Source organism: Dromiciops gliroides, chromosome 1, assembly GCF_019393635.1.
Source record: "Dromiciops gliroides isolate mDroGli1 chromosome 1, mDroGli1.pri, whole genome shotgun sequence".
Classification (NCBI taxonomy): Eukaryota; Metazoa; Chordata; class Mammalia; order Microbiotheria; family Microbiotheriidae; genus Dromiciops; species Dromiciops gliroides.
In genome coordinates, this window is record NC_057861.1 from 654,384,331 (window position 1) to 654,411,142 (window position 26,812).

General features: G+C 38.6%; 1 protein-coding gene across 1 annotated transcript in view; it reads left to right on the forward strand.

Annotated features, from left to right (window-relative positions):
* The first annotated feature begins 1,253 nt into the window (after nt 1-1,253).
* CNTLN (centlein) overlaps nt 1,254-26,812 on the forward strand; it is a 427,039-nt gene continuing 401,480 nt past the window's right edge. Inside the window, 2 exon segments of the mRNA XM_043979121.1 lie at nt 1,254-1,659; nt 14,553-14,641. Coding sequence (XP_043835056.1) covers nt 14,579-14,641 — 63 coding nt within the window. The 5' untranslated portion in view covers nt 1,254-1,659; nt 14,553-14,578.

Consider the following 26,812-nt stretch of genomic DNA (forward strand, 5'->3'; position numbering starts at 1 on the left):
GGAATAGGATCTGGTCATGATTAGAAAGGGGAAAGTTCAGATTTTAAGATTCTGGAGAAGCAGTTTGTAGGTTTAAATTATGACCCAGAGTCGGGGAATCCACTTCCCAGTCAGCCCTTTCCACTTCTGGATCGCTCTATTTCCTAGGAAGTTTTGTCAGACACTGAACTTACTTTTGCCTTTATGCAACTTTAACCCCAATCCACTTAGTTCTGAAGTATTTGTGTTCACTCTTTGCTGCTATATTTTAAGGACAATATCAGTCACCGATCCAATCCATTCCAATCTAATCCAGTTCAATTCAAAAAGCATTTCTTAATTGCTTGCAATGTGTGAGCACTGTGCTGAGTACTAGGAATACAAAGATGAGAAAAAGGGAAGCCCTTACTCTCAAGGAGCCAATATACTCATGAGAAATGTAATACTTAAAGAAGAACATGCATGGTAATTCGAAGTGGGAGAGAGTCCTGAAATTTTGGGCAATTTACGGGAAACGCTTACTAGAATTAGGTGCATGAGCCTAGAATAAGGATTCTACAAAGTAGAGGCGAGGAGTAATTTAATTCCAGGCACGGGGGAAGGCGTTGGTTGGTTGGGGAAGAAACTATGGAAAGGTATTGAGATAGGATTGGAATGTTGAAATTTGGAAATCGGCAAATAGGCAGATCTTATTTCACGGCAAACTGCAGGCAATGTTCTTAAAACTGTGCAAAAGATGGGGCTCAGACTGCAGGTTTTCTTCCCCACGCTCGATGATCCCAACACCAGAACTGGAGCAATCGGACGAATTCAAGTTGTTTTGTTTTGTTTTGAATTCAAGTTCTTAAGATTGCCGAGAGAAGGGAAAGAGAAAGGGGGGCATTCTGGGTACGAGAGCCGGGAGCTTGACTTGAGTAAAGGGGTCCAGGGAGAAGACCGCGGCCGGTGCGAGCTGAAAAGAGCTTTAGCGAACAGTCGGGTCTCTCGATTCTCGAGTCACTTTTTGCGGACGAGGCAAATGAGGCGTGAAATGACCGGGCGAAGGTCAGGATTCGAAGCGAGGGTTCCCGGCCCACGTGCGGAGCTCCTTCCACCACGCCCCACACCTGCTCTCTCGGAATCCCGGCCACTCTCGGGGAGTCGGGGGGACTGGGCGGAGGGGGGAGCTTGTGCGGTGGGGGAGGGAGAGGGGCCGCGAGAGCTAACGGGCTGAGGCGGGAAAAGGGCCGCGCACGCGCAGCTTGAAGCTCTGGCGGTCCCGGGATGGGGCCCAGGAAGGCGGAGTTTGGAGAAGGAAACTTGACCGGTTAGCTGCCGGCCGGCGGCGCCGCGTTCCCCGCCCCCCTCGGGCCGTAGGCGCCGCTCTCCCCAATTTTGGGGCGGGGGGCGGGGAACAGGCAGGGCGCGGCGCGTTCCGGAGTCCGGCTCGGCGGGCCCCTTGCGGGAGCGCGCCGCGGGCAAATGTGAACTTGACCGGCCAGGCCGAGGCTAGCGAAGGTGGCGGCGGCGGGCGGGGCGGCGAAGCGGCCGAGGCCCGGGCGGGGGGCTGAGCCCCGCCAGGCCTTCCCCCCGACTCCCCCGACCCGGGGGAGGGGCTCCGTGGAGGGAGCGTCGTTGAGCGAGCTGCAGCTACTGGAGGAACAGCTGAGGAGCGTCCGGGAGGAGCTGTGCCAGTGCCAGGTACTGAGGACCCCTCCTCGCCCTGGGGGCGGTGGGGCCCCCGCGGCCTGGGCCGGCGAGCGCCTTCCCGCCCTCCCTCTCCTCTTCCCCGATTTCCTCCCCCCTTTCCTCCTTTCCCACTTCCTTCCCCTTTCTCCTTTCCTCCTTCCCCCCTTCTCCCGTCCTTTTCCTCCCCCTTTCCTCTCCTTTCTCCTCCCCCTTTCCCCTCCCGCCTTTTCCTCCTCCCCTCCCCTTTTCTCTCGTTCCCCTCTCTCTCCTCGTTTCCTTCCCCTTCCCTCCCCTCCTTTATCTCCCCTTTTCCTCCTTGACCTTTCCTTCCCCCTTTCCCTCCTTTTCCTCCCCCTTCCCTACTTCTCCTCCCCTTCTCCCTTTCCTTTCCTTCCCCTCCCCTTTTTCCTCTCCTTTCCCTCCCCCTTTTCCTCTCCTTCCCCTCCCCCTTTTCCTCTCCTTCCCCTCCCCCTTTTCCTCTCCTTCCCCTCCCCTTTTTCCTCTCCTTCCCCTCCCCCTTTTCCTCTCCTTCCCCTCCCCTTTCTCCTCTCCTTCCCCTCCCCTTTCTCCTCTCCTTCCCCTCCCCTTTCTCCTCCTTCTCCTCTCCTTCCCCTCCCCTTTCTCCTCTTTCTCCTCTTCCTTCCCCTTTTCCCCCTTTCCCTCCCGCTTTCCTCTCCTTTCCCTCTACCTTTCCTCCTTCCCCCTTCCCTCCCATCTTTTCCCTGTCCTTTCCCTGCCCTTTTCCTGTCCTTTCCCTCCCCCTTGTTCCTCTTTCTTCTCCTCCCTTTTCGCCTTCCCCTCCCCCCTTAGCTTCTTTCACTCCCTCCTTCCCTTCTTTCCCTTTCCCTCTCCTTCCCTTCTTTCCTTGCCCTCCCCCTCCTTGCCCTCCTTTCCCTACTTCCCTTGCCTTTCCTTCCCCCCCTCTCCTTTCCTTTACTTTCAAATCCCCCTCTGTCCTCGCCTCACATCCCCCCATTCTCCTTTCCCCTCCCCCTTCTCCCCTCTTCTCTTCTCTTTTCTTCTCTCCCTCCTGACCTCCTTTTTCTCCCACACTCCCCTTATCTTCTCCACTTACCTGGTATTGGAGATTTAGCACTCTAGTGCATCCTTTTCACCTGTGGACTTAAGAGTTTGAAGGAACTTGTAGAGATGATTTATTCCAGCTGCCTCATTTTACAGATGAGGACACTGAGATCCAGAGAGGGTGAAAGTGACTTTCCCAAGCTTGCCTAATAAAGAATGGAGTTGGGGTTCCATCTCCAGTATTTTGACTACAAAGCCAAACTTCACATTTCAGCTCCTTTCCTTTTAAGCCCTAGAGACCCAAGACCATACTTTCAATCCTTCCTCCCCTCCACCATTCCCCTCAAAGGTGTTCTGTCTTCATATCTTCTCTAGTTTTGATACTTAGACTCAATGAAATGTGATTTTCCCCTTTGCTCACACACAAATTCAAGTTGTGGGTTTGGATGCTTTTGGCAACCAAAATGTTAAGGGGGGGGGCAATGAACAGATTATAGAATTTTAGAGTTGAAAGGTACTTTAGAGACAATAAAATTATGGTATATGAAACTGAAAGATCATTTAGGCCTAAACTCTTATTTTATAGATGAGGAAATGGGCTTGGAGAAGTTAAGCGACTTCCCCGGGGTAGCACAGGGAGGATCACAGAGGTCCTCTAATCCAGCGCCCCCCCCCCCCTTCCTTTTTTAAACTGATGAGCAAACTAAGGTCCAGAAAGGTCACACAGGTATACTAAGCAGTATACAGTGGTATACTAGCCCCTTTTCCCATTATACTTGGATGTAGTATCACAACTAGGATTTGAACTTGGGTCCTTTGACTCCAAAAGAAACAGTCATTTTCTGTAAACTTGTTTAATACTTTTTCTTCTGAAAATGAGAGAGTTGGTATGGCTTTTTTGCCTGAAGATAACGTAGCTAGTGAGCAGACAACCTGAATTCAAATCTAGTTTATCAGTCAGAAAGCATTTATTTAGTGCCTCCCATGGGCCTGGCACTGGGACTCAAAAGACAAAAATGAAACAGTCATTGTTCTCAGAGAGCTTATCTTCTATCTGGAGAGACAACATAGAACGTGTGCATATTAAATAATGCAAATAAATTAATTTTAGGGGTCAGGTCACTAGTAACTGGAGGAAATCATATAGGATATGATACTTGAGCTGAGCTTTGAAGGAAACTAGGTATTCTAAGAGGTGGAGGTGAAGAGAGTGAAAGAGGTCAGCTAGTTCAAAAATACAGAGATGGGAGATAGAACATGTATGAAGAACAGTAATAAGACTAGTTTCTGGGATAGAGGGAGTGAGGGAGTAATATATAATAAAGAAGGCTGGAAAAATAGAGCCAGGTTGTGAAGGACTTAAAATGCCAAAGGAGTTTGTATTTGATCCTGGAGGTAATAGGGATGCACTGGGGCTTTTTGATTAAGGTAGTGACCTGGTCAGAGTTGTACTTAGGAAAATCACTGGTTGTTTTGTGGATTGGATAGAGGAGAGGCTTGATGCAGGGTTGTGACGCTATTGCAGTAGTTCTAGGGGCAGCTAGGTGGCGCAGTGAATAGAGCACTGGCCCTGGAGTCAGGAGGACCTGAATTCAAATGTGGCCTCAGACACTTGACACTTACTGTGTGACCCTGGGCAAGTCACTTAACCCTGATTGTCTCAGACATCCAGGGCGATCTCCAGTTGTCTTGATGTAAATCTTGACATGGGCCCTAGATGGCTCTAGAGGAGAGAGTGAGGCTGGTGACTTTGCACAGCCTTGCCTCACCTAAGTTCAATTCAGTGCAAGTCATGACATCAACTCCTGAGGTTATGGTCCTCTTAGAGAATGAAGGACAAACAACAACAGTAGTTCTAGGCATGAGTTGATAATGAGGTCCTGAACTAAAGTGGTGGCTGTGTGAGGAAGGAGAAGAGGACAGATGAGAGAGATGTCCAGGTAGAAGTGACAAGACTTGGCACCTGATTAGATTTGTTGGGTGAGGGAGAGAGTGAGACCTGAAGGGAGGTTATGAACTTGGGTGACTGGAAGGATAGTGGTGCTGCCTTGAGTCAGTCATTTCAAAATGAGGAGTATGCACTAGATGAGTCTAAGTTTCCTACTAACTCAAAATCCTTTGACTTCCCTTCATCCACATGAAAAATTCTGGTGCTAACTAGCTAGTGTAATTTGGCATAGTAGGAGTAGAAAATAATATGTGTATAGTAAATAGGAAATAGTGAATAGTAAGCTGAGGATTATGTTGATAATAGTGAATTTACTCTTAACTCATAAATTAAATAATATTGTTAATGAAACTATTAATGTCTTAATGATACTAGAGAATTGAAACATATAGTTTTAGGACTTATAAGGCCTCCTTGGCTCGCAGTACCATGTGCAATAGTGCTAGCACTTAGCACAATGCCTGGCACATAGCATGTGCTTAATAAATGTTTATTTTTTGCTATTTTACCAACAAAGAAACTGAAGCAGGGAGATTAAGTGACTTACCCATGGTCACCTAACCAGTAGTGTAATTCTTCAACTATTACAATTTTTTCTTCTCATAACCAAACTTTCAGCCAAGGGCCTGACATTTTTGAAGGACCTGGAACTTCACACCATTTTTAACAGTATTTTCAATTAGCCAGTTGAAAAATTTCCATAGCCCTTGATTTACATGTCTATGGGCAAGCTGTAATGTGTAAATTCCCTTGAAAATCATTTCATCATTTAACTATTCAATGAATTTGATGGGAAAGGAAAACTGTTATTTTTCATTTTTGTATAAGGAAATTAAACCATAGGAGGACCAACTTGGCTATGTTTTGATCTTCAGAGAGGTTAATGGAAAGCTGATGCTATCTTTCTTCCTACCTGTTCCAACTACCTTATCTTCCTTTCTTTTACTACAGCTTCTAGACTGTTTAGTGATGATTTTGAAATTTTGATGAATCTATGATCTAATCAGGAGGGAAGGAGAGGAAAGGGAGTTAAACACTTATAATACCTACTATGTTCCAGGCACTGTGCTAAGCATCTTTTACAAATATTGTCTCATTTGGTCCTCAATCATCCTGAGAGGTTATTATCCCCATTTTACTATTTGCCACTAGTTGAGGAAACTGAGACAAATAACAATTAAGTGACTTCCAGGGTGGAATTTGAACTCAAATCTTCCTGATTCCAGGCCCAGCACTCCATCTATCCCTTGCACTACCAGCTGCCTCTTGAAAGTCCAGGGTGGTTACTTACTCCAGAAAGAGTACAGATTACAACCTACCACAATTTTTCCATGCTGTGTGGCTCTCATTCTGTCTTTCTGTAATACCCTACAAGGGTTTACCCATCTTGCCCAGAGTTTTCCTTTAAATCTTTTGATAATGTCTGGATACCAGTGGAGAACATGGGATTTTCATTGGCTGGTCTTCACTCTTGTTGTATGACCCACTCACTTTTTTTTTTTCCCCTAGCCATATGCTTTTTTGAGGACAATCTTTATGCTTTGTTTCCTGCACAGTTCTTCATTGATAGTGTCTTTTAGCTTAATGATTCCTACTCTGTGCTTTTTCATTGCAGTTTGGGTCACTTGCAACTTGAATTCTTCAGGGATTCTGGTATTCCAGTACTAGATGTCTCTCAGCATCACCAGGATATTGATGCTAAACATTAGATCTTTGTTTCAGAGTATCAGGGATCAATTTGAAAGATATCTTAAAGAGGGAGTATGACATTTGTTTAGAAAAAAATCATGGATTTTATTTTTGCCAAAAAGTGTTAGAGGAAACAGAAGTAACCATTGCCCCATATGCCTTCTTCCCTATCTCTGCAAAATTTTTCTGAAAATAATCTATAAAAGCACTGAAGACTTTAAAAATTATTTTTAATTTATGGAATAAAACAAACTATTCCATAACATAGTATAATAAAAAAGATGCTTGCACATGAAACTGCAAATCTATTATATACAATTTGCTATTCCTTTTAAATATATAGTAAAATCTTCATGTACTTTTTTCCCCTTTTTTCCTTCCCCCCATCCCCCGCCATAGAGATGGCTACCATTAGACACAAATAGGTGTATATATGTAAAACTATTCTCTACATACTTCTATTTATCAGTTCTCTGGATGCATATAGCATCTTTCCTCATATGTCCTTTTTAGTTAATTTGGGTATTTATAATAGTCGGAATGACTTTTTCTCTCAAAGTAATTCTTAAAACAATATCGCTGTTACTGTAAAAATGTTCTCTTGGTTCTGCTTATTTCAGTATTATTTTGTACAAGTCTTTCCATGTTTTTCTGAGATCATTGAGCTCATAATTTCTTACAGCATAGTAGTATTTAGTAGTTACAATCATATACCACAATTTGTTCAGTCATTCCCCAATTGATGGGCATCCCTGAAATTTCCAATTCTTTGCTACCACTAAGAGAGCTACTATAAATATTTTGAAAAACATTGGTTCTTTTCCTTTTTCCCTAATCATCTTTGGAAAGACCTTTTATTGGTATTGCTGGGTCAAAAGGTATGGGCAGTTTAGTAACTCTTGGGGCATAATTCCAAATTGCTCTCCAAAATGGTTGAATCAGTTCACAGTTGTTCTATGGATAATAAATTCCACATCCCCTTCAAAAATTTTCACTCTCCCTTTCAATCATTTTAGCCAATTTTATAGGTGTAAAATGCTATCTCAAGGTTGTTTTAATTTGCATTTCTCTAATCAATAATGATTTAGATCATTTTTTTTATATGACTATAAATTGTTTTGATTTCCTTATTGGAAAACTGCCTGTTCGTATCCTTTGACCATTTATCAATTAGGGAGTGACTCATTCTTATAGATTTGACAAAGTTCTTTATATATTTGAGATATGAGAACTTTAACTGAGAAACTGTCTATAATGCCCCCACCCCCAATTTTCTGCTTTCTTTCTGATCTTGGCTACATTTGTTTTATTTGTACAAAACCTTTTTAATGTAATCAAAATTATCCATTTTACACCTAGTTTTGCTCTCTATCTCTTGTTTATTCACAATTTTTTTGGCCTATCCCCAAGTCTGATAAGAATATGTTCCATGTTCTTCTAATTTTCTTGTAATATCTCTTTATATTTAGGTCATGTATCCATTTTGGCCATATCTTGGTAAATGGTATAAGATATTGGCACAGTTTCAGTCATACTGCTTTCCAGTTTTCCCAACAATTTTTACCAAATAATGAATTCTTATCCCCAAATCTTAAGACCTAACATTTGTCAAATAAAATGCTATTATATTTATTTGCTGCTGTAAATTGTATATCTAATCAGTTCCATTGATCTACCTTTCTATTTCTTAGCCAGTACCAGATAGTTTTGATAATTACTGCCTTAGTTTAAGATCTGGTACTGCTAAATCTCCTTCCTTTACATTCTTTTTTTTTTTTTTTTAAAGTGAGGCAGTGGGGGTTAAGTGACTTGCCCAGGGTCACACAGCTAGTAAGTGTTAAGTGTTTGAGGCCGGATTTGAACTCAGGTACTCCTGATTCCAGGGCCAGTGCTCTATCCACTGCGCCACCTAGCTGCCCCTATGTCCTTTACATTCTTAATGAAAACTTAAGAAAGAAGAAGCAGCTTTCTGAAAATGATGTTCTGCATGTGGCCACATCTTTGCATTTATTTACCCATTTGACCAAAAATTGTAAAGAATAGAGGATTCTGCTGCTTTTTGTTTGTTGACTATAGAAAAAGCCTTTGATTTCTCAGACTAAAACATCACCATAATGTGTTTTCCATTCATATGTCAAAATAAGACAAAATTCTTTGAATGATAGATACAGCAGCAGAAATAAACTTTTTTTCTAGGCAATTCAGTGGATAGAGTGCTGGACTTAGAGTCAGGAAGACCTGAGATTAAATTAGGCCTCATAGACTTACTAGCTGTGTGACTCTGGGCAAGTCACATTACCTCTACCTAAATTTTCTCATCAGTGAAATGGAGATGATGACAGAATCTAGCTTTCAGGGTTGATGTGAGGGTTGAATGGGATGATATTTGAAAAGGGCTTTGCTACCTTTAAAGAGTTAGCAAACAATAAATGCTAGCTATTATTTTTGTAATTTTTATTGATATCACTCAAAGCATAAAGTAGGGAGATAACGCTTGTCATTTTGGTGGGAGGTTGTTCTAAGGAGAGTTCAAATGGAAGAGGGATGCTCAATAGATGGTAAAGTCTTCCAGTGATTCTCCATTTTTGGATGGCATTGCACTCATTGTATAAATTTGGGGAATATTGTAAAGCTTCTGAAACAAAATCCATAATCACTCAAAATAGTTTGGATAATTTTCATCAGAAAAGTCAAGTGGACCAAGAATGCTTATTGTGCAGACTAAGATATTCGTTGAACAGAAAACCCCTTAGAGCTGGTCCATCAGTACACTTATCTTATACAGACTCTGCAGATGGACAGTGAACTGAACCTATTTTTAAATAGGAAGAGCAATTGCTTCTCCCCCCCCACCCCCAGCCCCGGGGCAGTGAAGATTAAGTGACTTGCCCAAGGTCACATAGCTAGTAAGCGTCAAGTATCTGAGGTAGAATTTGAACTCAGGTCCTCCTGAATCCAGGGCTGGGCCACCAAGAGGCCCCTTAAAGACATTTCTCCTTTTTTGTTGTTGTTGCAAGCAATTGCTTTTGGATATTGGGTAGTGCTTTTTAAAGGACTTAAATTTCTCCTTGAAATAAAGACCCACCATTTAAGATTTTTTATTTTTAAAATGTTTTTCTTCATTTTATTTTATTTTATTTTTTTGGTGAGGCAGTTAAGTGACTTGACCAGAGTCACACAGCTAGTAAATGTTAAGTGTCTGAGGATTGATTTGCACTCAGGTTCTCCTGAATCCAGGGCTGGTGCTTTATCTACTGCGCCACCTAGCTGCCCCTTCATTTTATTTTGATACGACAGATACTGACAACTATTCAAACAAATTCTTTTACAAAGTTTATACTACCCTGAAAATAGATTATCAACTGTTAATAGGTTTGGAGGAATGTGCCTTTCAGTTTTAGTACTATTTAACCAGAGGTTCGTTGCATCTCCATATTGAATTTATTGAAATGGTTGCAATCATTGGGTATATTGTACTTCTGATTCTGTTCTTTTCACCCCATATCACTTCATGCAAAATTTTTTGGTTTCTATTCATTCTTCATATTTGTTATTCCATTTGGTACTCTAATGTTATACTGTATTAATATACCATAATTTGTACAGCCATATCCCAATGACTGGAGCTTTCACCATTTTTCTAGTGATGTGGTAGGGCTTTGATCCATAGAATGCCACAGTCTTTGAAGAATTAAAGTTGTGGGTCATCCAAAAGACAATAGTGGGGTATGAAGAGGTATAACATATTACCACTAAGGCTGTGCAAGAAAAATGGTAGAAAGCACGTTAGTAGAATGTGCCTGGAAAAGTAGATCAGTTCCTCTTGTATGGGGATTGTGATGTAACATAAGTATAGAACTGGTGTTGGCCTTAGAAACCATGTAATATCAAAAGACCCTAGAGGAGACTTAGACAGGAAGATGTGGATAAGTGGCATAGGAAGATAAGATGTAATTCAATTCAATTTAACATGCCTTTATAAAGCAAGCCAAATCAACTAGCATTTATTATATGCTTGGCACCTAAAATGAGAAAATCATTGTGCTAAATTTTAGGGAATGAAAGACAAAAATGAAAGAGTTCCTTCTATCAGTTTGTTGATAATCTAATGGGAAGGAAACATGTACCGAGATAAGTGCCTACTTTGGTAGGAACTGAGGGTGATCCCAACTCTGATAGAGCTTCCTTCTTAGTAGGGGAAAAGATAATACACAAATAACTATAATGTATAATAATACATGAAAAAATGTGTTTGGTGCAAAATGAGATCTATTGAATGATCTGACAGGGAAACTCCTAAAACCAGGGAAATCATTTAATCAGTTGCAAGATCTGGCAACTAATCACATGGATGGTATAAGGGAGGGTGAGGAGATACATGTTACATTACATTTATTTTGCATTATATTACACATTAGACACAGATTATACATGTGTAATGCTTAGAGTATGAACTTGAGACATTAATCACTTGCCAGTTATTGTAAGGATCTTATATGATTCCTCTGGACTCATGCCTTATTGTACCTGGAAACTAGATGCCTTCAGAAGCCCAGACCTCTGCTGCTGCTGGAGTGGGCAACTTTTTTTTTTAAATTTTTTTAAGGGGCCTTTATCCCCCATTTCATGTAAATGAATTTCAATAACCTTTTGTCTGTGAAGGGACCTACCTTGAAATTACTGTCCTAGATCCTTTCCCTTTTACAGTTTTTACCCTACTCTTCCTCATTTCTCTCAGGGCAAAGAAACAAAGAGACTACTTTTCCTGCTCTCTTTTTTTTTTGTTTTTTGTTTATTCATTTTGTGAGGCAATTGGGGTTAAGTGACTTGTCCAGGGTCACACAGCTAGTAAGTGTATAAAGTGTCTGAGGTCAGATTTGAACTCAGGTCCTCTTGAATCCAGGGCCAGTGCTCTATCCACTGCGCCACCTAGCTGCCCCACTTTTCCTTCTCTTAAAGGCAGTCTTGGATGAATTTAAGCCTCCAGCTTCTATCTCTTGCCTGCCTAGCTCTACAGAGTCAGGACCCTCTTGGGTATCTACCTTCTTTTCCCTGGTAATAAAAACCCACTTATGACATAGAGTTTTATCCTTGAATTATTAATTCAGTTCTTATTATTTTCTTTCTCCCTATTTATTTATCTATCTTAAGTCATTAGTTTCTTAAATCTTTGCTACCACTTGATCTTTCTGGTGTTTCTCTTATCATTGCAAGAAAATAGTTTTTGAAACACTAGCTTTGTCTAGCCCTAGAGTTAAGAGGGGGTTGCCTTCATTGCTTAGACTTTTCTTGTTGACTATACTTATTTACTTTTTTTAAAAAGTTGCTTCTACCTTTTGAAATATCTGTATGTTCATTACTTTGGTAACTCTAGATTCTCTTTGGACAGACAATTTCTTTGGATGGCTCCCTCTTGTTGAAACTCCTGTTTTTGTTGATGAATAGGTTCATCTTTGGAGGAGGATATGCTATTACGAGGTGCATCCTGATTATTTTTGCTTTTCAGATAGATGATTATGTCTCTTTCTGTCTTTCTCTGTCTTTGTCTCTCTTCTCAGACAAGGAATGGTTCTGGGCAAATTGAATTATTTCCTTGATAGTTAAAGGCCTTTCTCATGCCTACTTAAAATATTTGTTGGTAAACATTGCAATTGTAAAGGCTAACCAAAACATTTCTTAGTGACTAAAGGTCTGTGTTTCTTTAATTACTGTTCTTTGGATTCTTAATTAAAGAATTTTTTATTTGCTTTTTTCAATACTATTGGATAATTTTTGGAATTATTTGTTATTGTATAGTATTCAGGTGTTTCATTTCATATTTTTTTTTCTAGAAAAGCTCTGATACCCAACTTATGCATCTTCTCTTCAGGATCAGATGCTTTTATTTGCATATAATTAATATGCTTTTCCAGTGCCACAATTTTCCCCCCCACAATTTATTTATCCAGATCTATATTTACTTGAGTTTTATATCTACCATTCTCATTTTTGCATCTCTACTTCATTGAATTGTCTAGAATCTGTTTTAAATTGCCTACTTTTTCATTTGTTTGCATTATTTTTTTTGAGAACTCTGTTTTCCCCCTTAATTTCCATTCTTGATTTAAATTTTCCTGTTTTTAAAAAAATTATTTGCTGTTGATTAGTTAATTCTAGGAGTCCTGTAGAAGTTTTTATTTTCCTTTTCTTTTTATTTGAGTCATTTTCTGTCAAATGGTACATATAGATTTCTTTTTGGATGACCTTTCCTTGTCATCTTGGTGTATTTTGCTTTCTTTGAATTATCTGCTTCATTTTTTGCTTGGAAGCTTGACTTCTTTGTCAGCCTACTTACTTATTCTCCGAATTCAGTACTTGTTTTCTGATGAGGTAGGGTTGAATCAGGAGCCCTTCTGACCTTTCTCCCAACAACACCCTGCTTATTTTTTCTCTCCAGATCACTAAACCTGGGTATTTTCATAGGCATCTTTGGGTTTGGGTTTGAGGTAGGGCATTTTTTTTTTCCTGGATTCTAACTAAAGGATTTGATAGCAGCTGAGTTTTAATCTTCCATATGCATAGATTTGCTGTACCTGATAGGTCTCCAGTGGAGTTAGGTGAAGTGGCTGCCATTGCCAAGTCATTCTAGCCTATTGCCATGAAGGTGTGATCTGCCATATGGGATACAAGGCTGGTGGAGGTCAGGGCTAGGTGAATGATGAGGTGTTTGAGTTTTTAAATTCAACACTGCTGTTGCTACTAATCAGAAATATTTTTGTGGAGTTGTTTTTCATCATCTTTTCTTTTTCCAGTTTTAATAAAAATATATTTGGCACATTATTTGATGATTTGAGGTGGTGTCTTCTAGGAGTTAAGCTGAGACCAGTGTTACTGTCACTTTTCTTTGCATTCTTAAATAGATTTTAGATAAGACATTTATGAGAGTTGGAAGTCATTGCGGCTAGAAAAAAATTCATTCTCCTGCAAAATTTATTTTATAGCATTTTACATGATAGGTATGAGAAAGGTGATTCATTGAGGACTCTTACTCAAATTCTAATCCATATTAGTCAGTCTATTACAATTCTAAAATGGGTATTGATTATTGGCAATTATTTTAATATATTCATCTAGTAATTTATAGTCAGTTATCTAATAAGAAGTATAAGAATAAACAATGTATTAACAAATATTTTGTTACATAGGAATGTAGATTCTAATAGAAGGGCAATACAGTAGGTCTAAAACTTAAAAATAATGCCTGCTACTTGTTTACCAGCTATAGAACTTAACTTGTGTAACTGTAAGAATGCTAGCATGGATGTCTCTACTCTGCTTTGCACAAATTCCATGACCAAGTCAAACATGGGTGGCATGAATGGAAAACTCCCTGACATATTCTTATACCATCTCCTCTTGCCCAACCTGAAGAGGATCCTATACATCTTGTGACCATTTAATCAGCGGAAATACCCTGTTTTGCCCATCTCATGACCCTATTGACATACTGTTTTTTACTTATTATAGCATATTAGTCATATGTCAAACCAATGGAATTTAGTATTTTGTATAGCTGCTTAACTAAGAATGTCCAGATAAAGGATCTGGTATTAAGCCTTATGAAAATAAATCACTGGAAGGAGAGGTATCTCAGATTGTGAGGAAGATCTGTGCTTCACTTCATTTCGGGGGAGGGGTCTGGTCCCTTTAATAAAGTGTTTTTGGCTGGGAGCTCTGCCTCAGTTCCTCTTTTGGTTGGTCAGGGTGATTTTTATCCTCACAGGTACACATATTTGATGAACAAGTAATGACAGGATACCTTTACAACCCAGTAGGAGATGTGATTTACTTGTTTATCTAGCTTAATTTTGTTGAAAAGAATGGGGAAGATGGGATGTATTATAATTATGAAAGGGAATATATTTTTGAAAGTTCTCTTAAATGCCCTCTTTGAACTTATAGTGCTAGGGATCATAATACTGTGTAGAGTGCTGGACCTGAAATCAGAAAGACTCATCTTTCTGAATTCACATCTGGCTTAAGACACTTAGTAGCTGTGTAACCCTGTGCAAGTCACTTAAACTTGTTGGCTAAGACCTGGAAAAGCAAATGGCAAACCACTCTAGTATCTTTGCCAAGAAAACTCCAATGGGGTCATTAAGAGTTGTACATGACTGAAAAATGACTGAATCACAACAAATCTATAATTGTTGCATTGGAAAGCATGATACTTAAAACAAGAAATTTCTTTTATTTTTCCTTTAAGGTTGACAAAGAATTTGTGTGGTCTTTATGGAAACGCCTCCATGCAGCAAACCCAGATCTCACAGAAGCAGTCAGTCTGGTTGTGGAAAGGTGAGTCCTAGGATTATTTTGAATAAGTATTTAGTTTAAAGTCCTACTCCAATACCTCACTGTGCCATGGAAGTGATGTGGAGGTCTTTAAGGCAATTCTAATTTACTTCAACCTTTTGGCAGGTCCACCCAAGCTGGAAGAGCTTTGATGAGAGGCTTGGTGATAAACTCTGTAATTTCAGAGTAGCCTAAATCATTTTGGAGAGGCTAATCACCAGATTGACTGCCCAGTGATGGATTTTTTAGCTACAATAAAATATGAAGAACATTTACTAAGAGAGATGGTGATCTGTGTCAGGGGAAGAAATGTCCACATTGTTAAAATCTTTGAAGGATTAAAGAATTTTGTTTTATTTCTTTGTGTTTTTCCTTCAGTGTTTAAAAAGTTATTCTGGTATGTGATGTAGGCTTTTTTAAAAAAGTATGTATTTTAAAATTTAGTATGGCATCACAACAATTGGATAATCTTTTTTTAAAAGTATTTTATTATTTTCCAGTTATATATTACATATAAGGAACTATTGGATAATCTTAATAGCTATCCTGCTTAATGAGTGTGTAGATCACAGATTTAAAGCTGAGGGGACCTGAAACTATCATCTCCAACCCTCTCATTTCATAAGTGAGGAAACTGAGGCCCAAAAAATGAAGTGATTTGCCCTGGGGTCACACAGATAAGTGAATATCTCCAGTGAGATATGAACTTTGATCTTCTTGACTTCAGGTCTAATATTTCATCCATTACATTGAGCTTTTACTTATGAAGAGGTTCTCTCAATATTCTACCTTGGGAACACAGGCTGCCTTTTGGTCTTCCTGTCACTGTGCTTTTGCTTTTACTATATACTTCCCCATATATCTCCCTTGCTTGAGGTTTCTTGGTTGCCACTTCTTCTGTGAAGCTTTTTTCACCCCCCCCGCCCCCCAAGTAATGTCTCGTTTATATTTTTCAGTTTCCCTGTACTTTTCATTTGGACTTAACACAGTTTCCTATATGTTATAGCTGTTTGTGAACATACTATTTTCTTTCATTAGATTGTAAACTTTTAGAAAGCAATGTCTATGCCAGAGCTGTTTTTATATATGCCCTTCTTATTTGGAAAACTATAACAGGAGAAAAGGTGATTGTTTAGAGTTCATCTCCCATTCTTCACATTTAACTTAGCTTATACTAGCTTGCTTGAAAGGTTTATTGAAATGTCTAGTTTGAACTCAACTCCATTAAGGAGGGACAAAAAGCTTATTTTATATAAGATTTAAGTATTATCCTTAGAGAAAAACCAGTCCTACCTGCAACCTCCTTTAGGCAAATACACTGAGATTTTGTATCAGAAGCCTGAGACAGCCTGCAGACAACATTTATAATCTTCAAAGGTACTCTGAGTTAACTGAAGAACACCATACCAGCATTTCACTATGTAATAGGAACTTGGGAGAATAAGACTGATACATTCATTGGTGTAGTTATACCTGCTTACAGTGCCATCATAATCTAAATTGTTGAAACCCTGCATTATTGCTTAAGAAAGATTTACTTTTATGACTTGTTAGAAACCTTAATTCTTCTGTTCTTCATTAGCATCTCAAGGTTACCCTTCTCATTGCTAAAGGCCTTAACCTTTTTACATGACACTGTTGATCTCATCCCCTAATATATTCTCCAGTAGATTGACTTTACCATCATTTCCACTCTCTCTAATCTTCAGTCTCTTCCTATTTTTTTGGCTCCTTCCTTGCTGCCTATGAACAAGTAGACCTCTGTATTTCACATTCTTAAAAAAAAGAAACACACACAAAAAGAAACACAATCCCCGCAATTTGTTCTCATCATCCCTCTTAGCTATTAACTGCTGAACTCCTTGGCAAACCATTTGTAACTAGATAACTTTATTTCCTCTATTTCCTTATTATCAAACCTTTGTCAGCCTACCTTCCAACCTCATCAGTTGGCTGAAACTGCTTTTTTCCCAATGTTATCAACGATCTAATTGTCAAATTGAATGGCCTTTTCTCAATCCTTATCTCTCTTTGTTTTTTGTTTTTGTTTTTGGTGAGGCAGTTGGGGTTAAGTGACTTGCCCAGGGTCACACAGCTACTAAATGTTAAGTGTCTGAGGCCGGATTTGAACTCAGGTCCTCCTGACTCCAGGGTCGGTGCTCTATCCACTGCACCACCTAGCTGCTCCCCAATCCTTATCTTTCTTTTTTTTTTTTTTTTTGTGAGGCAATTGGGGTTAAGTGACTTGCCCAGGGTCACACAGCTAGTAAGTGTGTAAAGTGTCTGAGGCTGGATTTGAACTCAAGTACTCCTGACTCCAGGGCCGGTACTCTATCCACTGCACCACCTAGCTGCCCCAATCCTTATCTTTCTTGACCTTTCTTTATCCTTTAATATTGATGGTCATAGTCTCCTGGATATTCTCTCTACTCTTAAGGTTTCATGATAAGATTATCTCCTGGTTCTTCTACCTATCTGGCCCTTTTTCTCAATCTCTGTGACATGCCCACTAAATGTGTATGGTCCTATAATGCTGTTTTGGGCCTTTTTCTTTTTTTCCTCCATACAGTATTACTTGGTGATCTCATCAGTTCATATGGTTTCAGTTATCATCTCTTTACAGGTGATTCCTGGATCTATATATCCAACCTTGTTATTTCTCCTGAATTCTAGTCACCATATCAACTATATTTTTTACATCTGAAACTGGGTTTAAGCATGTCCAAAGCAATACATTTTCTTTTGCCCCCATACCTCTCTTCTTTCTATCCTCTCTGTTACTATTAATGCAACCACGATCCTCCTGGTCAGTCAGGCTTAAAAACTTAGTGTCATACTGAATTCCTCATTCATAATCACCCCAACTGTATAACTTGTTGCCAAATCTTGTTCTTACTTTCACAACATCTGTCATATGTCACCTTCTCTTCACTCACATAGCTGTCATCTTAGTACAAACCTTTATCATCTCTTGCCTTATACAGTTGTAATAGCCTTTTAATTCGTTTCTCTGTTCCAAGTCTCTCCCTATTCCGTTCCTCATTTAGTGGCATTAAATAGTTAAATTATTTACAGGTTGTCTACTCCTTAGAATGTGATCTCCTTGAGGGCAGTTTTTTTTTCCTTTCTTGTATAGATGGTGCTATAAAATTGAAAATTGATTTTAAGTCTGTTTTTTAAGGCTTTGTCAAGCTAGATTTAATATTCCTCTTTGCTACAAGTTCAACTCAGGTAACCTTAAGTCACCTCGGTCACAATTCTTATCTTGTAACTTGAATCTTCAGGTCAGCTAGGTGCAGTATATAGAGTGCTGGGTCTGTAGTCAGGAAGACTCATCTCCCCAAGTTCAAATCTGGTCTCAAACCAGCTGTGTGACCCTGGGCAAGTCAGTCAACTGTGCCTCAGTTCCTTATCTGTAAAATGAGCTGGAGAAGGAAATGGCAAACCACTCTTGATCAAGAAAACCCCTAGTGGGATCACAAAGAATCAGATGTTACTGAAAATGACTAAACTGACAACAACAAACTTGTATCTCCACCTTGCAACTTCACCCACCATCTACATTCTAGGGAAAGATCAAGTTTAATTGAAACTATTGTGGACTACTCCCATAGCCTACAGACTAATACTGTTTACCTGTGGACCACTTTCATCTTCCTAGGTGGAATTATCTTACTTTTGCCTGGTGATCTGAATCATATATCTTGATTGCTACAAAGTGGGTTTTTAGTAGAGGGTAGTTTCAAACTGAGGATCAGAGGGTTTTTATTTTACTTTCTCACCATTCAGAATAAGACACATCTTTATAGCTCAAAATTTTGCTCTGTCATATTAATTACTATAAAATATCTTGTTGTCCCTCAGTGGTGTCTCTGGCATTATTTGAGGTAGCCATTGACCTACTTTGTTAGTTGATTTGTGTTCTACTAATAAACTGATAGTGCTTGGAATGCTTTACCTCAGACTACCTTTATTTATAACCACGGCAACTGGGGACTCAGCTGGGACTGGGGGAGAGAGTCTAAGCGCTGAAATAGCCTCTTAGGGGAACTGCCCCTCCAGGACTCTCTGGTGATATTTTTCACCTGTAGGGTGTATTCTCCAATGAAAACTGCAACAGATGCCTGACTTTCCCCTCAATCTCAGTTCTTCATCAGAGCTGGGAAAGCATCCTGTTGGGAAAAGTTTTGCAACTTTGTCTGTTTGTGTCTTTCTTGGGGTATTGTTTGTATTTAATATAATAATTTGACAATAATTGAAATTATAAAGCCCAGAAAATTCTCCTAAGAAGCTTAAACTCTTGAGAAGTGTTTTCCTTCTTCAAGGGGGAACTTTTGACTTATGACAGGAAAGATTAATATTCTTTCAGGGAATTCTTAAATGTTAGAAAATTTATTTTCTTTAAGAGGGCCCCTGGCTCAGCCAGGAGTGAGGAGGGTTCTTACACTTTGAAGAATTCTTCTTCCTTCAAGGAAGATCTTAGTTTTAAAGCTTGGAGGGATACATCCTTCCCATTTAAGAAAGGGCGGAGGAAGAGGGGATAACATCAATATATAGAACAAAATCAGCTTAAGATATTTAAGTTCCAAAACTGGCCTGAAAAGGGAGTTTTGTTTTTTGTTTCATTGTGTACACACTAATTCCTTCCCCCCCCCCCCCCGGGGCTATGGGGGTTAAGTGACTTGCCTAGGGTCACACAGCTAGTGTCAAGTATCTGAGGCCGGATTTGAAATCAGGTACTCCTGAATCCAGGGTTGGTGCTTTATCCACTGCGCTACCTAGCTGCCCCCCACACTAAATCCTTTTTGAAGCCTCCTCACTGGTATTTAAAGTCTATGTATCTGTCTTATGATTCTCACTTCATTATATTTAAATTGCTGATAAGAGAGATAGTTTCCAGGTTTTATCCTAAATACTATTCTCCATTATTTTATAAATTAGGGCTATGGAAAAGACTCAAGCAACAGCTACACTTACATTAGTGGAGGATGGCATTGAACCCAGTTGTAGAAAGCAAGGGTCAATTGGGGGAACCCTGCATTCCTCTGTGTAATTTAAAATTCTAAATGTGGGTCCTAATCTGTTCCCTCAGTTTTGGGGGAAACTGACTAAAATCACTGATAAAACGAGTTTAGGTTTTTAAGGGTTTATGGAAAGATAGTAAAAGAAGAAAAAGATTGAGAACAGAATTCCTACAACCTGGCAATCCTATCTTTCCTCAACTCCTTTGTCTCGTCCTCTGCCGCTACCATGGTGAAGTCAGGAACCCAAAGAGAGAACTCCTCCCCCAGCATCCGCTTCCTACTTCATGTGTCCCTCCCAGAAATGGGAGGCTCCTCAAGTTGATTGGCTGGTAGCCTTGATAGCTAGTACCCATGGGCAAACGTCACTTCCTGACGTCAAGGTAAAACCTCATGGCCTTGCCCTCAGAGGCATTCTCCTTGTGGTGGAGCTTTCCTATAGTAAGTCTCCAGCAGGTGGTGTCATTCCAATCATTATACCTCCCAGCAAGAAATCACATGTACCAAAACATTTCTGGGCAACCCATAAGGTTTTTCCTTAGCCGTCAACTAAAACTGACCATCACTTTGAATACCATGAACTGTCAGGGGGATTCCTGTGAGGGACTCCTGAACCTTTATTAGATCTATGAAGCAAGGACCAGGCCTCTGACTAGACTACACAGTTGAACCATGTGGCCCCACTGTCTTGTGACCATGAAAAGTAAGCATGGACATAAGCATAGAACATTATCAGCCTTAAAAACAAACTGGGCATGAATTGATTGTGTTTGTGGATGTTAAGCTTTTGTGGAACCTCAAATTTGTAGAGTTTGTTTTAGGAGAAGAAAAGATTACATATAAACTACTTTTATTGTTTTAGGAAGGGAGGTTTTTTCTTTCTTTTCTTTTCTTTCTTTCTTTCTTTCTTTCCTTCCTTCCTTCCTTCCTTCCTTCCTTCCTTCCTTCCTTCCTTCCTTCCTTCCTTCCTTCCTTCCTTCCTTCCTTCCTTCCTTCCTTCCTTCCTTCCTTCCTTCCTTCCTTCCTTCCTTCCTTCCATCCTTCCATCCTTCCATCCTTCCATCCTTCCATCCTTCCTTCCTGGATTAACTGACTTGCCCAGGGTCGCACAGCTAATAAGTGTCATTTCCTAGTAATTTTAATGTGAGATTTGTTTGTCTATGTGACTTCATTTACAGTGAGATATATCTTCTTATTAGGGTAATTAGAACTTAATTGCTCCTTATATGAACTGATGTATAGTGAAGTGCGCAGAACCAGGAGAACATTGTGCACAGTGACAGCATTATAGCTCTATGAGCAATTCAGAATGACTTAACTATTCTCAGAACTTAATTGCTCTTCCTTGTCACCACTGTTTCTCACTCTAAAGGGATAAGTAGTAACATCCACCCCTCAGGTTTGTCCCCCTTTTTTTGTTGTGCTGGTTGTTTTTAATGAAATTTGTTTTGTACCAATGCTTTTCCAAATTATAAGGATTATGAACTTAAGAGTCACTCATGATAGAATGAATGGTTCTCATCACCCCATTTAGTACTTTTTCTCTAGTTACAAGGAAAAAGAATTTTTAACATCCATTTAAAAAACTTTGAGTTCCAAATTCTCCCTCTTCCTCCCCTTCCCCCACCCTTTGAGAAGGCAAGCAATTCGATATTAGTCATGCTGTGAAAGAAAACAGACAAAAAAAAACTTGAAGAAAAGTGAAGTAAAAAAAATTATGCTTCAGTCTATTCAGACACCATCAGTTCTTTCTCTGGAGGTGGATCGCATTTTTCATCAAAGTTCCTTCAGAGCTGTCTTGGATCATTGTATTGCTGAGAATAGCTAAGTCACTCACAGCTGATCATGTTACAGTATTGATGTTACTTTATACACAGTACATTTCACTTTGCATCAGCTCATGCAAGTCTTACCAGGTTTTTCTCAGAGCATCCTGCTCATCATTTATTATAGCATAATATTATTTCATCTTAATCACATGCCACAATTTGTTTGGCCATTTCCTACTTGATGGGCATCCCCTCAATTTCCAGTTCTTTGCCACCAGAAAAGAGTTGCTATAAATATTTGTATGCCTATAAGTCCTTTTTTTTTTTTTTAAATCTCTGTGGGATACAGACCTAGTTAGTGGTATTGCTGGGTCTAAGAGCCCTTTGGGAGTAGTTCCAAATTGCTCTACAGAATGGTTGAATCAGTTTACAATAGTGCATTAATGTCAAAGGAATGGTTTTCTTTGAAGAATGATTTGGAAATATATTTATCTACACTGCTGTCATCTAAACTTGTTATGGGAATTGTGCTATGCTTATGTTGTAGTATTTCTGATATTTGAATGGAAATAATACCTTATGAAGTTATATTTATTAATGGATTAGAGTCAGACATTATACTACTTACTCTGAAATTTTGCTGTCTGAGGTAAAAACTTGTTGGATTCTAACTTGAAATTACTCTGAGTTTTGATTCCAGGTATGAAAATCTGAAAATCACCAATATTTCTAAGTTGTTGAAGGAAATGTTATATGCTACAGTCTGGTAACTGCTCTGGAAAAGGTTGAAGGGACAGTCTTAGCATGGGCTAAGTAGGATCCTCTTGACGCAGTTTCCTAAACAAGAAATTTTCCCATGTCAATCATAAGCCTGTCTTCCATACTCTGTGAATAATGGGACACTTTTCTACATTATTGGCTTTCAAGTAACTTGTGCCTGAAGTCAGATAGAAGTAGGGAAGTGTGTTCTCTCTGCTATAATTATGTCCACCTTTTTTTTCCTTTTATAGCAAGTTTCTCTAATAGAGCAGGTAGCTAGTAAGATATATGAGCTGATTTATATTAAAAACACTAAAATGTCAGTAGGGAATATCAATTCCCTAACCAACTGTTTAGTTTATGGAACTATTGTATAAAGCTTTCAAACAAATATCTAATTGGACACTATCCTTGTGAGGGAGGGAAAAAAGTGTGAGTGGAAAAAGTTACTATCCTCCCAAGGCAGAAAATTAGATAAAAATGTAAGCTGTAGGATAATATATTGGTTTTTTTTTCAATATATTGTTTTTTAAAAAAAACATTTAAAAGAAGCAACCAAATTTATCTGAGTTCATTAATAGAGGAGAAATATGTCTCTACTCTATTTATAGTGAGAGAGTTTATTTTCTTGGACTGCCATTCAACTCTTATGAAGTTATATCTATTAATGGATTAGAGTCAGCCATTATGCCACTTACTCTGAAATTTTGATTATGAGCAATATCTATTCATTAAGCAGAGGGAAATAGGGACATTAAAACAAGTTTAAAAAATGCTTGGCAAGATTCTCAAGGATATCTAGGAATAAAAACAGAAGAAAAAGGAAGAAAAATGGAAAATAACTATAAAATCATAACATTTTTTCTCCGTCAAGTACAGTTGAACCTCCACATTTGGATCTTACTATTACAGTCCAAGGTGTGCTTAGAGAAGAGGTAGAAATAACACTAAAGAGAACAAAGATAGCAGAAGCTGCCAGATGTATGTACAAGTGTATATACTGTGAGGGTATTATAGGATTTATATATAAGGTATGTAAAGATGCTAAAGGGATGTTAAAATTTTGGGACCTTATTAATACTGAAAAAAATGTGGACCAAGAGAATGTTATTAACTACTGACATTTCCAGCTCTGCAAAACTTTTAAGAGCATCTATACACAAATCAAGCATATCTTCACTAAAGGTATTGGTTAGTTCTCAGGAGGCTTTTGCAGAGTGTTCAACAGTGGGCCATTTCACAATTATGTCACAATTATATTACCATTTAAAATAATTGAAAGATGTAGAGAATATAAAATTTAAATGAGTTTGTTTCTTGATTATGAAAAAGAACACCTTTTAATTGAAGAGAAGAACACAAAACCTTATGGGTTGTTGTATAACAAGGTAGGCATAGATATACTAGAGTCAGAAAAGTACTGTATTAATTAGAAACATAATAAATAGGCAGAAATATGTGCCAGGTTTCTGAGAATTCATGAGTAAATAGCAAAATAAATGAGGAATTGGTTTGCAGGGCACTGGGAAGACATTATAAGAGAAACATTTCTTTGTGGTATGATCTCAGTCAATAAGTCAGTAAGCATTTATTAAGTGCCTACTGTGTACCAGGCCCTATACTAAGTATGGGGGATATAAAGAAATAGTACTTGTCTTCAAGATGCTCACACAGCTAGTAAGTGTCAAGTGTCTGAGGCTGGATTTGAACTCAGGTCCTCCTGACTGATTCCAGGGCTGGTGCTCTATCCACTGTGTCACCTAGCTGCCCCCCAAATGGTGATCTGTTTTCAAGGACATGGTAATACATGTTAGGAGTATAGATCAGTGTCAATAAGGTTTAATTTCAAAAGTAGATTTTTCCCCCCATTGGTTTCTGAATTTTTCTTTCATTTCTTTGTGGCATTGTTTGCTCTCCTCAGAGTTGGTCTAGGTCCTGTAGCTGACAGTAAGCAATCACTGGTGCCTCAGGGAGCTGTGGCATGTGAGATTTGTAGTATTGATAGCAGCTTTTGATGATCAATTCCTGACAATATATTGTTTTTTTTTTTTTTAAACATTTAAAAGAAGCAACCAAATTCATCTGAGTTCATTAATAGAGGAGATATATGTCTCTATTTATAGTGTTCTAGAGTTCATTGTTTTCTAATGGTACTATTAAAATATATATATATATATTTTTTTTTTGGTGAGGCAATTGGGGTTAAGTGATTTGCCCAGGGTCACACAGCTAGTAAGTGTTAAGTGTCTGAGGCCGAATTTGAACTCAGGTCCTCCTGATTCCAGGGCCGGTGCTCTATCCACTGTGCCACCTAGCTGCCCCAAAAAATATTTTTAAAAAATGTGAATATCATTAGTTTTTCTTTTATCACTCTTTTCCTAAGAAAGATTTATCTTTTTTTCTTCATTGATGTTCTTCCCTTTCTGTTTATACTGAACTTTTTTTCTTTGCTTCATAGTCTGTATATTTATTTCTTCTTTAGTCCCTCTATAGTACTTCATGTAAATAAAGCTTCTGAATTTTGAGTACCTACCCCTAACCGTTTTCTTTAGTATATCTTGCCCCCTTGAAGCTTTCTTTTTTTTCTATTGTGCCTTACTTTTAGATGTATCAATGCATAAGAGAAGTAATGAGGATAAAGGCATTTTACCATGGTAGGAATTAATTTTTCCCCTCAATCATATGTTCTAATTTTACCACTTGCCCTCTGCATGATCATTATCTTTCCATGTCTTTTTATGCTTCTGGGTGCTGGTTTCCTGTAGTTCTGATTTTCCTTCTCCTGAGGCAGGATTCATGTGTTCATGTGTCCATGAAAACACACTTTCAAAGGAAGTGTTCTCCTGTTATACCAGCTCCCTTCAGATTATATTGATTTTAAGGTTTCCATTTCCTGTTACAGAATATACCTCTTTTCCATCTCCCATTGGGATGAGACTTTCTTTGCCTCCTATAGAATGTCTTCTCAATGAGTGGCTACAGGAGGTAATTTTCTTTCCTTCATTGTTCACTTATGGATTTAAATGTGGTAGATTACACATTCCCCTCTTTTTTCCACCTCCCATTTCCACATTTACATATTTTCCCATTTTACAATTCAATCCCACAAAATACATTGATGGGCTTGTAGACAGGGAGGTTGGACTTAGTCCATGGTGTTTCAGGTCTGTTACTTCACTATTATTTCTCCCATTTCTTTAAAGTCTGCTTTCATTTTATTCCCTTTTGTACTTTTAAAATAAAATCTCTTAATCATCCCTCTGTTGTTGTTGTGTGTGTGTTTTAACCCAGTAATAGTATTTCTCTTTTTGCTCTGTCTAGAAAGGGGATAATTTATATAGTTATTCTTTTTTTTTTCAAAGTTGTACTTATATGCCTTTTTATGTTTCTAATATTTTAGGTGTTGAATATTAAGTTGAATAATCTTTTAGGTGCTAAATAAGTTGAATAGTTTTTTCATTTGTATAAGTTGAATAATCTTTTTATTTGAATAAGTTGAATAATTTCTTTTTTTCGCAGGAATCCTTCAGATGCTTCTCTTTTACTGAATGTCCATCTTTTTTTTTTTTTTTTTTTTTTTGGTGAGGCATTTGGGGTTAAGTGACTTGCCCAGGGTCACACAGCTAGTAAGTGTTAAGTGTCTGAGGCTGGATTTGAACTCAGGTACTCCTGAATCCAGGGCCAGTGCTCTTTCTACTGCGCCACCTAGCTGCCCCGAATGTCCATCTTTTTAAATTGATAATTGGGCTTAAGGTTGTGGGTATGTCACTTGTATCTTGAGCTCTTTTGCTTTTTGGAATATAGTATTCCATTCTCTGTTTTTTTTCTTTTTTAAGTGAGGCAATTGGGGTTAAGTGACTTGCCCAGGGTCACACAGCTAGTAAGTGTTAAGTGTCTGAGGCCGGATTTGAACCCAGGTACTCCTGACTCCAGGGCTGGTGCTCTATCCACTGCGCCACCTAGCTGCCCCACTTTTGTTCACTTTGCGATGAATGTAGAATGTTCTTGCATTATTTAGATTTCCTTTATATTTGAAAATCTTTTTCCTGTCTGCTTGCAGAATCTGTAGTGAGAAACACTAAATTTAGATACTATGTGTCCTGGAATTTTTACAGTGTAGATTTTTTTTTTTGAGTTGATATGTGGATTCTTAGGATTTGTGATTTTTTTTGTATTTAGAAGTTCTGACCAATTTTCTTACATTATTTCCTAGATTGTGGTGTTCTGGTTTTTTTTTTTTTTTTTTGTTTGTTTGTTTTTAATATGTTTTTCTGGGAGACCTACTGTCCTTAAGTTGTCTCTCCATATCCTGTTTTTAAGATCTGAAGTTTAGTTATATAGATATCATGTGCATTTTGAACATTACTTTTTGCTTCCCTTCTTCCAAATTGTTTTTTTTCTTAAATATATTTGTTTTCTAAATCTACTATTCTGGGGAATTTACTTAAAAAATATTATTTTATTTTTCCCCAAATACATCTAAAGACAATTTTTAACATTCATTTTTTAAAAAATTTTCTTCCTTCCACCTTTAACCTACCCCCTCCTTGAGACAGTAAGGAATTTGATAAAGGTTATGCATGTGTAATCATGCAAGACATATTTTCATATTAGCCATGTTGTGA